The sequence below is a fragment of the Nematolebias whitei genome, chromosome 14, assembly GCF_014905685.2.
Source record: "Nematolebias whitei isolate Nwh7 chromosome 14, NemWhi1, whole genome shotgun sequence".
Classification (NCBI taxonomy): domain Eukaryota; kingdom Metazoa; phylum Chordata; class Actinopteri; order Cyprinodontiformes; family Rivulidae; genus Nematolebias; species Nematolebias whitei.
In genome coordinates this window covers 11,941,659-11,959,199 of record NC_056511.1, presented here as the reverse complement: position 1 = coordinate 11,959,199, position 17,541 = coordinate 11,941,659, and the positions used below count along the sequence as shown (strand labels likewise).

Sequence of the window (17,541 nt, the reverse complement as noted above, 5' to 3'; positions counted from 1 at the left end):
ATTATAATCAACACAATGGAATACCAAGAACATTGTGGAATTACCTTGACTTTGTTTCCTTGCTGGATTACTTCTGACTTTGGTCTTCCTTGAAGGATTACTTCTGACTTTGGTCTTCCTCGCTGGATTACATCAAGCTCAAGGACATTTGAAGGTCTAAGTTCACGGTTGGAATTCATCCCCATGGACAGGTGATGATTTCCAAAGGGGGGGACTGTAGTGAACTAGATGACCTCAAATCTACCAGATGGACAGAGACTGTTATTTTCATTGATCTGAATAAGCTGGGCCATCTGATGAACTTTCTTTCTTGAATTAATCAAGCAGAAAAGACAATTCTTTATAATCATTACTGTCTTACAAATGTTTGATAATCAAATTGTGTTAGTTCACTCAATGCTTTACAGGTTGAAAAGAACTACTCATTTTTATTTTACATAAACAGTAAGTAATGATTTTTATTCCTCATTCAAACAAGAAATCACCTGAATATGCATTTCTTGATTTTCTGTCTGAAATGAGTCAAGTCGTAAGTGTGTGAAAGTTGAAGCTTCGGTCAACTAAATGTTTACTGAAGAAGAAATGTCATGTTTAAACTTTTTCAGAAGATTACCAAGAGTTGGCTCCACGAAGTCTGCTTTTTGCAATAATCTCTCTGTCAGTTGTTAAACAAATTTCATTCTCTGACCTCGACTTTTGATAAACACCTTACGTCAAAACCACACCTCTTTCTGGTCCATCCACGAATCAGAAAGCTCTGAAGTAAACTCGGAAGTAAACTCATTTAAAATGTGACAACTTCCCGGTTCTACACAGAGAACAGTCTAGAGAGAGTTGGAATGGTGAAGAGTGCAGGAGATTCCATAGAGAGAGTTGGAATGGAGAATGGAAAAGTTCTCATGTAGTGCTCAAGGAGTTCTGAAGAGAATTCGAGAATTCAGGATGATCCAGAGACGTTTGGAATTATAATTTCTGTTTGAACTAACCACGCACGACTCTCTAAGGATTTTAGCAGTTCTCAACGGAGACGCTGATATCAGTTGAAAAGGATTCTTACTGAGGTGATCGATCGTCAACAAGGTAAAACTTCTTCTTCGACCAAGTGTACCGTGGGCAAAGCTGAGATCTGACGGAGCGTGCAATTTCTGGTCAAACAGATTAAATTCCCTCACATATTCCTCTGTAAGATAAATCTCAATTTCCTCTTAAACTCACCTCTCTCTCGTAAATCAGTACAGATATTTTTAGAAATATCTGAAGCAAAGTCCTCAAATCACCGCCGAGTGATTTGAAGTTCATTATTTGTGAAACTGTCTGTTATTCTTTTCATATTTTGCCAAATTAATGTAAATGTTTGATGTTAAACTTTGATTCTGAAAATAAATGACTCCATTCATTTGATGGGTCAAAGGTAATGACGTCTCTCGTTCACATTTCTGTTAAATTCAATGCACGGCATTACACAGTCAGAAAAATGAAGAACTCGTGAAAAGTATGCATAAATATATTTCATATATTTGTACTACAACTAGTGACACGTACCAACGTGACTCACTACAGGGAGCTTCATTGCGGTGGATACCTGAGTGAGCAGCATGGATTGTTTAATTAAAATAATCAAGCACAACCCGAACCGAGCCTTTGGTCCATCCCCTTGACCACTGAGTGGGCCAGGCCACCTGGAAATGTCCCAGTGCTCCCCATGGCCAGTCTGCCCCGGGCACTGATTGGCTCAGTAACCGTAGCATCAGTCTGTCTGCGCTCTTTTGTTGTGCTCTTTTAGAGTATTTAGAGAGTTTAGAACATTAAGAGTGTGGGAAGGGTTTATAAAGCCTTAATATATATAAATACCAAAATAAATATGTCTGTACTTCGTGGATTTTCACTTATCGCGGGGGTGTCTAGAACGTAACTTTCGCAATAAGCGAGAGACTTCTGTACTGTACAATGTTAAAAATAAGATGCTTTTTATAAGATATGTTAGAAATGTTATGATAAGACCATCTTAGTTCCCTTTCGGTCAGTATACACGGTACAACAAATGAGTATTGGGTATTGCGCCCTCGCAAGACCATTTCAGGTTGTTCTTGCGAGGGCGCAATCCCCCATACTCATGTGTTGTACCTCGTTTCCCTCCTCATGGAACATTGGTTGTATTCGGTTTCTTTTCAAACTCAAAAAAATGTTATTTTGAAATCAAACATATTTTTTTTTATACTGACAGATTTGTTTATCGTTATTTTTCTGCTTGATAACTATCACAGCAAAGTATCAACACACATACCAGTATGTTCTCTGTGGCTTCTTTGTCTCTTAGTTATTAAACCCTAAATGCAGTGCAGTGTTTCTTCCTACTGTTCTAGAAAAATGGAAACTCCTAAAGAAGTAATTAAAAAAATAATAATTAAAATTATAACTGGAACAGAAGGAGATGACTGTAAAATCAGGCACACTTTGCAAGTTTTTTTTTTCGTTCGGAAGACAAAAAGGCAGCAGATGGTCTGCAGTCCTGGCAGCGCCACAAAAGAGCTTGTCCTTTCACCTCCAGGTTGATGGTTCAATTCCCACCTGGCCTGCTGAAATCCATCATGCCTTTTTAGAGCCAACTCAGCCAGTCTGTCTCCCCGCACAGGGAGCAATATGGTGGAAAACGAATTGTCACTGCTGGATTTGAATATTTAGCTACTGGCGTCTGTTTTGGAGGCAGAAACTTGGTTTAGCATGTTTAGTTCAAGGTCCAAATGCAACTGCTTGTTTGGAGATTTTTGATGCTGATTGTGGAGCATGTATCAGTAAAGAATAATAATAAATGGACAAATTAAATAAACCTTTAATTGCACAACGTATATAATAAAACACTACTTTGTACTGTTCATCAGCTGTTGCAGTTGTAAACAGATTATTGCATAATGTTTGACTCAAAAGACAAAGTGAAGCCACGTTTCTGTTACATAAAATAAATTTTGTATGTCTGCATGTTCTGTATTTACACTAAACAAATGTACTGTTTGATTTTTATGGGACTTTAAAATGTCTACTTTGATGTGCTTCATTTTATTTTCTACCCTGCTGGCCTTGAGATCAGCATTTTTATGATAAACATTAATAATAACGTTAAATTCTGAGTTGTTCATAGATGAAATTAGAGCTTGAGTTGGTTTGCTTTCAGTTCATTTATTTCAAATCAATTAAAAATCTTTTCGAAAAACAGACATTTTCGATTCAGTACAAAAAAAAAACTAAATATCATGACATTTGAGTTTGTTCAAAGCCAGTTGATGTAATTTGTTCTTTTTTTTCTTTTCTGCAGGCCACAGAGAGTGAGTTGGGTGATGTGGACCTTTCTGGACTTCCAGAGACAGCGGTAGACAGCGAGGAAGAGGAGGAGGAAGATGAGGACCTGGAGAGAGCTTCAGACACTCTTCTGGGTCGAGACCTTGTTCGAGAGTGTCTGGAAAAAGATCCAGCGGACCGCAACGACGATGACATTGGTCAGTTTAACTCCCTGTCATAACTTGTTTTCCTTTTTCAAATTAAAAGCTCAGACTTTTACTAAAAGGCTAACACACTTTACATCTGTGTTATCTGGACACTATCAATAGAGTGAATGTTTATGAAGCATTCACACTATTGTGATCCATTTTCCTTCCGTACATTTTTCAGCATCTTTCTCGTTCCACAATTTTGGTGCTATTTCAACAGATCATACATGAAAACGTTCAGCTCGTTCAGGACAATCCTGCTATGACTTTTGGTATTGGTGCAACTTTAGCTTTTTGAAATATTTAGCCTATGCTGTCATTTGTTAAGAAATGAATTAAGCTCATTTTACCTCCTTCAAATATTTAGATCTGTTTACAACCTTTTACTGCTCCTTTCACGTTGTGTTCTGCTTCAGCTTCTTTCAGCTTCATTTGGTAAAAATTTAATCTTTTTTCCAGCTACTTACTAATTTCAGCTGTTTTGTGATCCTTTTAGATTATTTCTAACTACAACACTTTTGTGCTTCTTTCAGCTAATTTCAGCTTGTTATGCTCTGTTCAGGTTATTTATGCAAGTTCACGCTTTTTCTGCTATTCCAGCTACTATTTAGCTGTTTTATGTTAATTTTAGCTTTTTCAGCTAATTCCATGTTTTTGGCACGCATTTCAACCTTTTTCAGTGTAATTCAGCAAAAACATGCTCTCTCCACTTATGGCTGGTAATTTAAGCTTCTTTTTGCTTTTTAGCTACTTTTCAGCTGTTTTTTTGTGTGTGCTTATTTCAGCTTTTTAAAAAATATATAAGTTCCACTATTTTGTCATAATTTCTGCTTCTTTCAGCAAACGTGTTATTTCTGCTTTCTTCTGCTAATTTCAGCTTGTGGTACCTTTTCAGCATTTTTTTTTTTTAGTATTTATTAGCTAATTTCAGCTGTTTTCAGAAAAACAAGTTTTTCATGGTAATTTCTGCTACTTTCAACCTAATTAACATCTTTCTGCTAATTACAGCTTGTTACGCTCCTTTCAGCTTTTTTCTGCTCATTTCAGCTTTTTCTGCTATTTCAGCTACTATTTAGCTGTTGTAAATTTAGCTTTTTCATCTCCTTCCACTTCCTTTTGGTAGTTAAAGCTTCTTTCGGCCTTTTCAGCTACTTTTAGCTATTTTAATTTGCTAATTTCTGCATGATTTAGCTAAATTCCTAAATTCTGTGCTCATTTCCTCCTATTTAAACCTAATTTAGCAAATATGTGTTCTTTCTGCTTTCTTCTGCTAATTTAGGCTTGGTCTTCATTTTCAGCTACATTTCAGCATAACTAATTTCAGCTGTTTTTCAGCAAGTTTTTCAGCAGTAAGCATTCACACTGCTTTTTCAAAGGAAATGCAATTTCTCAAGTTAAAAGTGGATTCATTGGGCTCACATTTTAATGACTCTGTGTTATCAGTTTTGAAGTACCAATCATCCAAATCATTATACACCCCCCCCCCCCCCCCCACACACACACACACACACCTTTAAAGACCACCTGTATTGATGTCTAAACAGCAGTGCCCTTCTAATGTGTAATTTTGAGCAGGCAATGAGAGAAACTATCTCATTAGTGAGAACCAGTGGGGTCCTGGGGAAGAAGGTGACTGCATCAGAGAGGTTGTAAAGGCCTGGCCTGCTGCGCCCACGGGGGGTGGGGGGTCTGGCCTTTTCACAGCCTTCCTGGTATCAGACAGCTGAAGAGGGAATATATCCCACACAAGCTAGACAATATTTGACACGAGCACACTTTCTCTATGCTTTTTATCTGGAAAAGTCTGTTTATATTACTCAGACTTTTTATAAAAAATCTTTTTCCTTGAGGGGCACGTGAATAAAAACAAGTTTGACTGTGGTAAATTGTTTTTATCTGGCAGAAGCTTTTATGATGATTTACATGTTTGGAGCATATCAGATGAAAAAGTTGGTCAGTTTGGGGATTCAGTCATCAACTTTCTAACACAACTCATGAGTTTAGCATGTTCATGTAATATATTTCTTATTGCAATCTTATTAATCATGATAAATAGTACCAGGGTCATATTTTTCTCTGGTTAAGATGTTATTTTTGCACTGATATCTCTGCTTAATTTCTCTTTATTCTACCTATTTTGCACAAGTGTTGATTTTATTAGAGACACCTTATATAACTCTAAGCCTCGGACATAACTGGGTCGTTTCAAACTGTTCACAAGACCCAGCCCCTCTGTATTTTAGATATAAGGAGAGGAAGAGAAGGAGCTGATAACAGTGGTGAGAATAAGAGGAAAAACTGAGCCTAACAGGATAGTGAGCAGATTAGATCAAGGTCACTCTGTTCTGAGCCACAGAGCTGAGGAGACGGAGCACATCTGTAGGGAAGAGGAAGTTCCTTAGCAGTAATGTATTAAATAAGATATATGTGTCTTTTTATATAAGATTTTAAGGAAAACCAAGATAAAAGCAAGGGATTAAGTTTCTTAAAGTGCTGATCTTTTCTTTATGCTTTAAATTCTGCTGTTTGTGGGGGTTATCCCACACGCAAGATATATTTTGGGTACACATCCAGTGCAAATAAACACTCTGCTTTTATTTTCTGCTTCTATTTCTTGGTTTCTTTACCGACCAGAACAACTGCTGGAGTTCATGCACCAGCTGCCCGCTTTCGCCAACATGACCATGTCGGTGCGGCGAGACCTGTGCAGTGTCATGATGTTTGAGGTTGTGGAACAAGCCGGCACAGTCTTACTGCACAACAAACAAGAGGTATGAATGGACTCACAATCTGCAAAACTGAAGTGTGTGACTACTGCGTCCCCCCCCCCGCCCCCCCCCCCAACACACACACACACAGAAAAACACAAAACAGGAAAATAAATACAAATCCTACAGTCACTAGAGAAACATTTCAGATTCACTTTTGCTGCAGTTCCACCTCAGATTTATCAACAAATTAATTATTATATGCAAAACGTGCCATTTATCTTCTTCATTAACACATCTGTGTTGATTTAAATTAATGTTTATTCAATCTGATATAAAACCTATTATCTGTCCTGCTGAATCATAATTATGCTATTAACATAATTACAATGAAAACATATCTTATTATTATGCAAATCAAGGACTAAGCCGTATTACTTTTATGCATTTTTGTGTGTTTTGTAAAGATTTGTTGATTTCAATGTGTCTGATAAACAACAAAAGCAAAACTCTAGAGTTTAAAAGAGCAAAGAAAAATGTTTTGTTCACAAATGCATGCACACTCCCCATCTCCAGTTTATTCTAAGCTAATTCACACACACGCAGTAAGTATGAGCCAAGCCACTGCAGTGAAAGCCCGTCAATCACCAGAGCTGCTACACGGCTAATTAATTAAGTTACATGCCTGAAAAACTAGAGCTCTGTCCTGCCTGTTTGCTTCCACACAGCAGCATTAGAAGCGACAGGGCGATAAATGGCAATGAATTGCCCACCTCTAAGCCCGGGAGGATGGAAACACACACATCTATAGCACATACACACAAATATAAACATATATATATATGTGTGTGTGTGTGTGTATAGGAAGTACGTGTCACGAGCGTCTAGGTGCCTCCTTGCTGTCTGTGTCAGGTCGATTGATGGGCAGCTTTCCTGCTCTCCAGTACGTCTCTGTGGATTCATGTTGAATGTCAAAGAGAAGCTCTTGGCTCCTCTCTGAAGTCAAAATGACTTGGCTGAATGAGGGTGAGATGGGAAAGAAAAATAAAGAGCCCAAAGTGGTTTAATAGTGGAAGAAGGAGGGGGAGAAAGTCCTTAGAGGGCTGAAAGGAAAAAAGAAATAAAAGCCAACAACAGTCGGTCAAAAAGAAGCGTGAAAGCTGCTTGATTATTAATATATTATATGACAAAATTCAGACTAGCTGCATATTTATGAGCATATCCAAAGACTCATATGCACAAAATTCTTTGATCAGATTGAAATGCATTCGGATTAAATAATCCAAATGTATTGTTTAAATGGGCACAGTCTGTTCACGGCGAGCGTTTACATGCAGCGGGCATTCATTCTGAATAGAGGTACTGACATACGCAGAGTGGTAAACTCTCCTTCAAAAAAACCACAGAAGAAGAAGTTCTACTTCTGTGATGAACGTAAACAAACCTGAGCGCCCAAAATGGGCCCGCGCCAGGTTTTATTGACGGTGGAGACGTTCCTGCACTCCCTGACTGAGCTACAGGTAGTACAGATCATTTTGAGCTCTTTCAAAGTTTCTTATCGCTCACTGACCAATTTTGCTTCCCTGACATATTAGCATCTAGCCAGGCAGAAATATAAGAAGTTGACATAGGTCGCCCATGCGCAGTCAGATCAGTTGTCCACGATTAGAATAAAATGATCAGATGTGTTTACATGCACACCGTTCAGATTATGAATCGGCATTAACCACCCCTCTCATTCGGATTACAAATTCATTTGGATCAAGCTGAATCGGATCAGAATAATCCGATGGCTGTTTAATCCGATTACTTATGTCCATGTAAACATAGCTTATGCCAAGGCTATTTCAACTGGCGGCCTGCGGGCCACTTCCAACCTGCGGGTGAGTTAAGGCTGGCCTGCAGATGAGTTCATTAATTAAATCAAATGTGTATTTTAAAAAAAAACATCTGTGAGATAAACCTTAAAAAATTTGAAATGGCAGATATATCAGTCGGACAGGCCTCCTTATGTGTCCATCTAAATTGTTAACCTTTTCATGAGCATTCAGAAGAACACTTAAGATGAGCCACCTCACCACTGTAAGCATCAACTCAACACGAGGCCAGGCGTCACACTGCGATCGCTTTTCTCCAGTGACAACAATCCTCATCACAGAAACCACTACTACCACTTCTTAACCACTCAGTGCATTCTTTCTTATATGTACCGGGAACAGCCTGTGACTCGCGGTGTCAGTTTACAGCCAATCACAGAGACGTCAACATAAATTTTAAACCAAACCTGAACAGAATATTAACAAGAACAACCCATTTCCACCCTCAGAAACATCATAAAGTCAGAAAGATTGCACATATAGTTTCCACAAGGCTACCCAGCATGCTTTGCAGCTCACAGAGTCTCTCAGGGACTCTCTCAGACAGATACTTTGTGAGTTTGTGGAAAAATAAAAACATTAAACAGCAATTAAAGTCATTATGTAAATAAACCAAGTACGGCAATGATCTTTTACCACATCTTTGCTTTTATCTGGAGCCTACAAATATGTGTTTTAGTGGTAGTAATGTTTAATTATAAGAATTAAATTAGCAGAAGCACAAGTCGCAAGGCTGCACGCTCTTGCGGGGTCACATCTTTCTCCTGCTGTGCAGCAAGTTCTGATAATCTGATCATATAGGCGTGTGATTGCCCGCGAGCTGGATTAAACAACAGATTTATTACTAAGGGAATATTGATGAGGACGCACAGCAGCTTTGTAGTTAGTTTAAAAGCATAGTTAACCACAGCTTGGATGGATTAAGTGAATTAATTATTTAGTAAATGACACGAGGGAGACGTTGCACACGTATCACGCTCGCTTTCAACCCAGCTGAGTTCTGCTCCGCCCCTTTTGGTTCCGCCCCAAGCTCACATCTGAGCGGGACGTGGACGCTTCACCTGAGAACTGGTTCTTAATGGACCCACCTGGAACAGCAACGTGTCAGTCATTCAGTCATTCAGGGAACGTCCAAAACAGTCCATCTTTTTTTATTTTATTTTGAAAAGCAGAAAGATTTGGCAAGTCAGTGATGGCAGAATAATGTTGGTGTTAACTAGGAGACGTGTCATTTTTGTTTTTAATTTTGTTTTACGTTACAATATTATCATTTTTATCACTTCATTTTATTGCAAGGAAATAAATCTTGAAATGTAATTTCTTTGAATTACACTTTGGGGTTATTTTGATTTCGTTTATGATTCAATGTGGCAAAATAAACACATTTAAAAGGCAACAGATCATTGTAATACTTGGTTTATGACTTTAGTTGCTGGATGTCCGGCCCCTGAGCTGCTGGTTTCAGTAACTGTGGCCCCCTGAGCAGTTTAGCTGAACAGCTCTGCGCTGTAAGAAACAGTTGCCTTCAGCAGCTTTGTCTGCAAAGTAACTCTGTGTAGCTGATTACCTGTCGGTCTCTCACGTGTTACTCATTCATCAGCTCTGAGGAACAAGGTATACCCCAGGTGGAATGAAAAAAGAACAATCTGACAGGTATAGAAAGCGAGAAGAACGTTAGAGGTGAATTAGAGATTTTCTAGGTGAGAAGGAGCAGAATGAAAAGACAATAAAGAGAAAATATCAGCTTTCGCTTCAGAAAGAGCCGAGGGCAAATTTATCCTCCTCCGTTCACCTCCACCCAATAAATGACTTGTTACATTATCTGTGCTGGCATTTTCTCTTCACTCACGACCACAAGATATACAATACCTCCTCTGTAATATACTCGTGTCTCGCACGATGTGCATAATGATCGCAATAGACTGCGTGTCAGTTGATATTATCTTTAAGCTGTCTTCTGTGCGTAGCTGTATAAAACTGTTTTTGTTTGTTAAAAATAACAACTAATCTGAAAGCCTATTTATATTGTTGTTACATCACGTTCTGCCCTGCTGATAGTCTAAATCAGGGGTCTGCAACCTGTGGCTCTGGGGCCAATCGGCTCTTTAGTCCCTCATCTGAGGCTCCATGAAGCTTTGACCAAAACTTGCAGGAAATTTAATAGTTCTGGTTTTTGTACCCACAACAAAAAAGGCAACGTTTGGCTATTTGTAAATGTTCTGCAAATGTTTGAGCGACACTACTATTTTTTGCTTTATTACTTCAAATTGGGATAATTTCTCCTCACATAGTCCAGATAGACCTGCAGAGTTCAGTGTTTTCCTTTTCATCTAAAGGTAAAAACTAGAAGTTTTTACTTCCTTACATCTTAGGTTTTTTTTTGTCCCAAAATATAAAAATATAAATAAATGTTAAAATTCAATATTGATTACTAGTTTTAAAATGTCACCCCCATTGGTCAGAAAAAAACCCTCCAACTACTTCAAATTAGCTCATGGGCCACCGGTTGATCATCACAGTTGTAGCAGGTTTCGTGGCTTCGGGCTCTTTTTTTATTTATTGACTGAAGGGACAGAACTGCTCTTTGATCAAAAAGGTTGCAGGCCCCTGGTCTGAATAGTTCAAGAAACAAAAGCACAATTATAAATAGGGATACACAATATTGGATTTTTGGCCGATATGCCGATATGTTAAAACTTATTTGACCGATAACCGATACCAATACCAATTTCAAAAAAAAAAAAATAATTCTTTCCCTAGACCTACTTACAGAGACTACATAGCTTTCTCTGCTGTGAAATTAAAATTCTACATTTTTCTGCATGGGCTTTGTCAATTTGGTCTGCTACCAAATGAAGATGACCAAAAGGGGGCTGAAAATGATGTAACACTCCAACTTGGATTATGACTTGGATTATGATTATGTTTTAATCTCATATTTACGCTCTCTAACACAATGACAACACTTGAACAGTGCAAATTGGTAAATTTTCACAAATCTAAACTCATCAGCGCGTTGTGCTGAGTTATTTTAATGGGATGGCAGATGTCTAATATTTCACTTGAGCGCTAATATCAGCCGATACCATAATATCGTGCATCCCTAGTTATTAAGAAGGCCAAAATAAGTTGGAACAACATTTTGTAAACTCTGTTGTTTGAATTTTAACGGTGGCCTTCAAAATCAAGTTTAACACTGGTAAATGTTTTCTTTGTGCCTCTGTCTGCAGCTGGACCACTGGTATGTGATCCTGAACGGAGCGATTGAGATCAGCCATCCAGAGGGAAGAGTTGAGACGCTTTGTATGGGCAACAGTTTTGGCATCTCACCCTCGCTGGAGAAGCAGTACATGAACGGAGAAGTTCGCACCAAAGGGGACGACTGCCAGGTAAACGGACGTGTGTCATTGACTAAAATCTGCTTTTACGCATGCGCTGCTTTACACTCAGAGGACGACACCTGAAAGGATCAGTGGATTTCCTGTAATCGTGCAGCTGTAGTTTGACCAAATCTCCCCTAAGACTAAAAAGATCTCACTTTCAATATGAATCAAGTCTGAACTGCAGAGTTGTCACGAACAAACTAACATTATATGGCAAAGCTAGAAATTTGGCTACTAGTCAATAGTTCAGAGAAAAAAGACGAATTCTGTGAACTTTAATGTTTTTATTATCTGTGAACTTTAACGTTTTCATTATTTGTCAACCTTAATGTTTTTATTATTCACCCGTCAAAGGTGGCCGTATAGTCTCCGTCCATCTGTAAACATTTTGTCCCGCCCGTATCTTCTGATCTGCGTAAGATAATTTCATGAAACTTGAAACACACATGCATCATCTCTACACAGAGTGCAATTAATGCTTTCATCACCCCAGCGCCAAGGTCAAGGTCACAAATCAAGGTCAAAGTCAAAACCATGTCTTTGCTTGTCCAGACTATAACTTCTGATCCGTTCGAGATAAATTAATGAAACTTGAAACACTTACGCATCATTGCTAAACAGAGGGTCACATACAGTTTTCATCACCCCAGCTCCAAGGTCAAGGTCACAAATCAAGGTAAAATTAAAACCACGTCTTTACTTGTCCATATCATAATTTCTGATCTGCTTGAAATACATTAATGAAACTTGAAACACTTACGCCTCGTTGCTAAATGGAGGGTCACATACACTTTTCTTCACCACAGCTTCAAGGTCAAGGTCACAAATCAAGGTCAAATGTTATAAATGGTCTTTTGTTTGTCCGGGTCATTGCTATAGATTGCTGTATTGCTGTACAGTAGGCGATCGGCGTATAATGTGTCGTACTCTTGTTTATATTAACTAACTGCAGCACAAAGTTTTTTTTACTGTTGTCTGAACCAAATAAACAAAAAGAAAAACACATTTTAAAGCTTCACTTGAAGCTCCTCTTCAATGCATGAGCTTTTATTAATCCAAAATATAATTTTATTAGCAAACAACTTGATAAATTTGTAACTTTAGGGGAATTTCAAGTTTAACTGTATTATTAATAGTAAGTAAAACAAATAATGATAATCAAAACGTGAATGCAAAAGAGACCAGTTCAGATTAATCAAAATGCAGACCACATCGTCTATGTGGCTGCACGTTCTTTTTAACGAAGGAAAGAGCTTGAAGACGTTTCTCACTTGTGAAAGCAAAAATAGTCTGTTCCTGTACAGTATTTTTTGTACTTCTGAAACACAGCGAAGAGTCTGTTTTCTTTTATTTTTAGGCCTGCTCTAATTAAATATAAACCGAACAATCTGTCGCAGCAAAAGTGTTTCCATGTCTTCCCCTTTTTGTGAAGAGTACATAAAGTTCTCACTTTATACACTAATAGTTAATATAATAAATAATTAAAAATAAAATGATGGATCTTTTCTAGTAGGACTCATTCAGGACAGAAGCTCATAGTTCTATATATTTAAAAAAAAAATCACAATCTTGATCTGTAGCTGAGATGTTAAACGAAAAGAAGGTCTGACATTTATCCGGAGTCTTTCTGTCCACTCTGCCCAGTTCCTTGTCTTCACGCATCATTTCCTTTCCACAGATAGACAGGAAGTTGCAGAAGTAGTGCTTGGTGAGACGAATGCAGAAACTGATGATTTAGTTTTGAGAAGCTCAGCAAGTCGGAGAGTCATGTAGCATTTCCTCTTCAGTGGGATATGAGAGGCTCGAACAAGTCCTCCGTCGCCAAATGGCCAGCTGAGATGATTTTGAACTCCCGGCTCTTCTTCAGTCGAGTCTTATTTTACCCATTTTAGTTTTAGTTGGGACATTTTTTATTTTTTCGCCCGTCCCTCTCATGCCTCCGTTCGCCCGTTCTCATGCTTCTTCGGTGCTGTTGTTTGAATATCCACATGTGGTGCAGAGCAGCGTTTTGCTCTACTACAAGTTCACCCGCTGTCCCCATGTCATCCTCGACCAGTTCGTCTGCATCGCTCAGGAGGACTACTGGCGCATCCTCAACCATGTGGAGAAGAACATGCACAAGGTGGAGGAAGAGGGAGAGATCGTGATGGTGAAGGAGCACCGCGAGCTCGACCGCAGCGGCACCAGGAAGGGGCACATCGTCATCAAGGTTTGTGACTTTTGTTGGTTTCGAATGAAAAGTTTGATTTTGAGGATTCTTCAGTTTTGCTTCTCTGAAAACGCTGTTAAAGTTCTTAGATTTTCCCAGTTGACTTTTTGTTTAGGATTTATATACTTTATAGACACGATTAGTATCTGTCAAACTCAAAACGTAAATTGAATGAGGGTAGGAAATCCAGTATGCCACATGTTAGGGATGCACGATATTATCGGTATGATATCGGTATCGGACGATATTAGCGATAAAGTTAAATATCGGACATTGGCCGTTCCATTGAAATAACTCACCGATATAAAAGGTGCTGTTTTAAGTTAATTTTTAATTTAAGCAAATTCTCAAGTATATCTATAAATGCACTACTACTTACGCGCTTTTCACTTGTCGCTTGTGAACAGGTTGAGTTTAGATTTGTGAAAATTTACAAATTTGCACTGCTCGAGTGTTGTCGGAGAATAAATGTCATAAATAAATTTTACACTATACATAATCCAAGTTGAAGTGTTGCATCATTTTCAGCCCCCTTTTTGCCTTCTGCATTTGGTAGCAGGTCAAACTGACAAAGACTATGCAGAATAATGTAGCATTTTAATTCCACAAGCGAAAACGATGTAGTCTCTGTAAGTAGGTCTAGGAAAAAATATATATCAGTACTGGTATCGGATATCGGCCAAAAATCCAATATCGATATCGTACATCCCACCAGATGTTCAAGGTGCAAGAAGATAAACTGAAGTTGTGTTTAATTTCAACATTTTCCAGTCAGAATGAGAGAATTAGATGTTTAGCAGTATTAACATTAAGCCAACAATCTTTTAATCATGTTTAATTTAACCCCGAGCTTGCGTTAACCTCTAACATGAAAAACTCGCTTGTTTTCTTACTATTCAGGCCGATAATCTCCACCATGCGTTGGATTTATCTGACCCATACCTTATAAAAAAAAAAAAAACCAGTGCAGCTCGATCATTTTTGTTGATCGTTATAAAGCACCGCTAGCAGTATATTGTTTGCTGGAGCATTTTCTTGTCCACTAGATAGCTCTGCCTTCCAAAGCCTTTTGATCCTTTCCCTAAAGCTGCAGAGGGCAGCCAGGTATTGATCGGATAATGGGCCTGAATGATTCTCTTGGCTTCGGCTCAGAGAGAAACCGTCGGCTCTAAAACACATCCAGTGGAGAGGAGTCAATTCACAAGTGTTAGCGTTTCCGCTTCTTCATTTTGGACTTTGTTCTTTTCGTGTCAGACAAAAGTGGATGGCTTTCGAGTTTCTCTTCCCTGTCAAATGAATCGTTTCCAGCACAAACTTCTGTTCTGGTGCAGTTAACAAACGTGCTGAACTGGGAGGCATCGTTGAGTCCCTGAACGTTTTACAGATTCTGCTTCTGAATACAAATGTTGATCCGCGTTGAGATCAAGAATTCACTTTCGAATGCTTTTATATTTTATTCTCAAACAAATTTAAGGCGGTGACATTTGATACATTTTTTACTTTGTCGTACGAGTCTTCGTGTGTGTTTTAATGGTAGCTGGCTGAAAGCTCAGTTCAGTAACTGTGTTTGTGTGACTGAAGCATTCACACTATTGTGATCCATTTTTCTTCCCCGTACATTTTTCAGTGCATTTCTCATCCCGCAGTTTTCAAGATATTTCAACAAATCATATCAAAACGTTCAGCTCTTTCAGGAGAAGAGTGCTATGACTTTTGGTATTGGTGCAACTTTAGCTTTTTGAAATATTTAGACTTTTCTGCCTTTTTCTCCTAAGAAATGAATTAAGCTAATTTTTCATCCTTCAAATCTTTACATCTGTTCACAACCTGTTACTGCTCCTGCCACATGTTGTTCTGGTTCAGCTTCTCTCAGATCATTGTGCAAATGTAAATGTTTTTCAGCTAATTTCAGCTGTTTTTTCAGCTGTTTTGTGCTCCCTTCAGCGTCCCTCTGCTAACTACAATATGTCTCTGCTTCTTTTAACTACTTTCTGCTAATGTCAGCTTGTTAAACTGTTTCCAGCTTATTTCTGCAAGGTTCAGCATTTTCTACTATTTCAACTACTGCTGTTTTCATGCTAATTTTAGCTTTTTCAGCTAATTTCACATTTTTCGCACTCAACTTTTCAGCATAATCCAGCCAAATTGTTCTCTCTCCACTTCCTTGTAATTTAAACTTCTTTCTGCGTTTTTAGCTACTTTTCAACTGTTTTCTGCTAGTTTCAGGGTTTTTTTTTTTTGGATAATTTCCACTTTTTTTGCTCATTTCTGCTTCTTTCAGCAAACGTGCTTTCTTCTGCTAATTTAATCTTGTTCTACCCTTTCAGCTTCTTTTTTAGCAGTTTAGCTAATTTCAGCTGTTTTCAGATAAATTTGTTTTTCTTGATAATTTCTGCTACTTTCAGCCTAATTAACTTATTTCTGCTAATTTCAGCTTTTTATGCTCCTTTCAGTTTTTTCTGCTCGTTTCAGCTTATTCTGCTATTTCAGCTACTATTTAGCTGATTTTGTGCTAAATTTAGCTTTTTTTTTGTTTGGCTAATTGCACATGTTTGAGCTCTTTTCAACTCCTTCCACTTCCTCTGGGTAGTTTGAGCTTCTTTCTGTCTTTTCAGCCATATTTTTTGCTAAATTCTTAATTTTTGTGCTCATTTCGGCTTAATTAAACCAAATTCAGCCAATATGTGTTCTTTCTGCTTTCTTCTGCTAACTTAGGCTTGTTCTTTGTTTTCAGCTACATTTCTGCATGGTTTTAGCTAATTTTAGCTGTTTTTCAGCATTAAGCATTCACACTGAATTTTCGCAGGAAATGCAGTTTCTCTAGTTATTATTTACTCTTACTCTTTTATGAGTAATGACCATGCAGTCTGTTCAGAACAGAGCCTGACGTTGCAGTTTGTTTCATCCTTGTGTGATTTTTGTCTATCTGCGCGTGTTTCTATGAGTTTGTTTCACCCACTGTACGTTTTGCTTACTGCAACTTCATGAATGAGCGTTTGTTTTTAACTTAGGGAACCCCTGAGCGTCTGATCATGCACCTGGTAGAAGAGCCGTCGGTGGTGGACCCCACCTACATCGAGGACTTCCTGCTGACCTACAGGACCTTCCTGTCGAGTCCCATGGACGTTGGGAGGAAACTGCTGGAGTGGTTCCAGATGGACGGTCTCCGGGACACGGTCAGTGTGTGCAGTTACATCTTTGTAAGGAAACCCTGAGCTGTTTTTTTTTTACTTCTTATGCACCCTAAATAGCCTGTAACAAGATGAAGTATTGAGTTTGAAGTTTGGTTAAAAGAAGGCACGTGTAAAGCTGATTTAGACAACCTTTATATGTGCCACCAGAAGACGGGAAAAGTTCGACAGTTTAGGTTTTATTTTAGTAGAAAGCTGTTTTAGCCAAACGTTCGTCTTTTCATCCATCCTGTTTTATTGCTTGTTTTTAAGCAGCTTCTATCAGCTATTTTTTTTAACTATGGAAATTTATGTGTTGCCACCTGCAGATCAATACACATACAGCGAGCTCAGCTGTCCTTGAGCCAAGTAGCGATTCGTTCATGCCTGATGCTCCCATCGTCCATAACGGCTTTAACCTAAGATTATTCCTGTATTGTCAATAGTCTTTATGTAGTTGTCATTTTGGCTCATAAACTTTCACCCCCCACCCTAAACAGGATTGTGTACAGAGAAAACATGGAGGGAATAAGATGTGAATACTTAGTAAAGATTAACGTGTTGCAAAAATGATTGTTCTTCAATCTGTTTGTATTTGTATTTTTCTCATAATTATTTGACACAAAATAAAGTCAGAAACTTTGAGTGTTTAAACTGTTTCTCTGCATCTGTACTCTACTCCTCTGTACTCATCTGTACTCTACACATCTGT

At 38.3% G+C, this 17,541-nt stretch overlaps 1 protein-coding gene across 1 annotated transcript in view; it reads left to right on the top strand.

The window, feature by feature from the left end:
• Positions 1-17,541, top strand: part of LOC119420836 (rap guanine nucleotide exchange factor 6) — a 149,463-nt gene that overhangs the window by 87,576 nt on the left and 44,346 nt on the right. Inside the window, exons 7-11 of the mRNA XM_037688260.1 lie at positions 3,311-3,491; positions 6,117-6,253; positions 11,298-11,456; positions 13,507-13,659; positions 16,671-16,835. Coding sequence (XP_037544188.1) covers positions 3,311-3,491; positions 6,117-6,253; positions 11,298-11,456; positions 13,507-13,659; positions 16,671-16,835 — 795 coding nt within the window. The remainder of the gene's footprint in view (positions 1-3,310; positions 3,492-6,116; positions 6,254-11,297; positions 11,457-13,506; positions 13,660-16,670; positions 16,836-17,541) is intronic.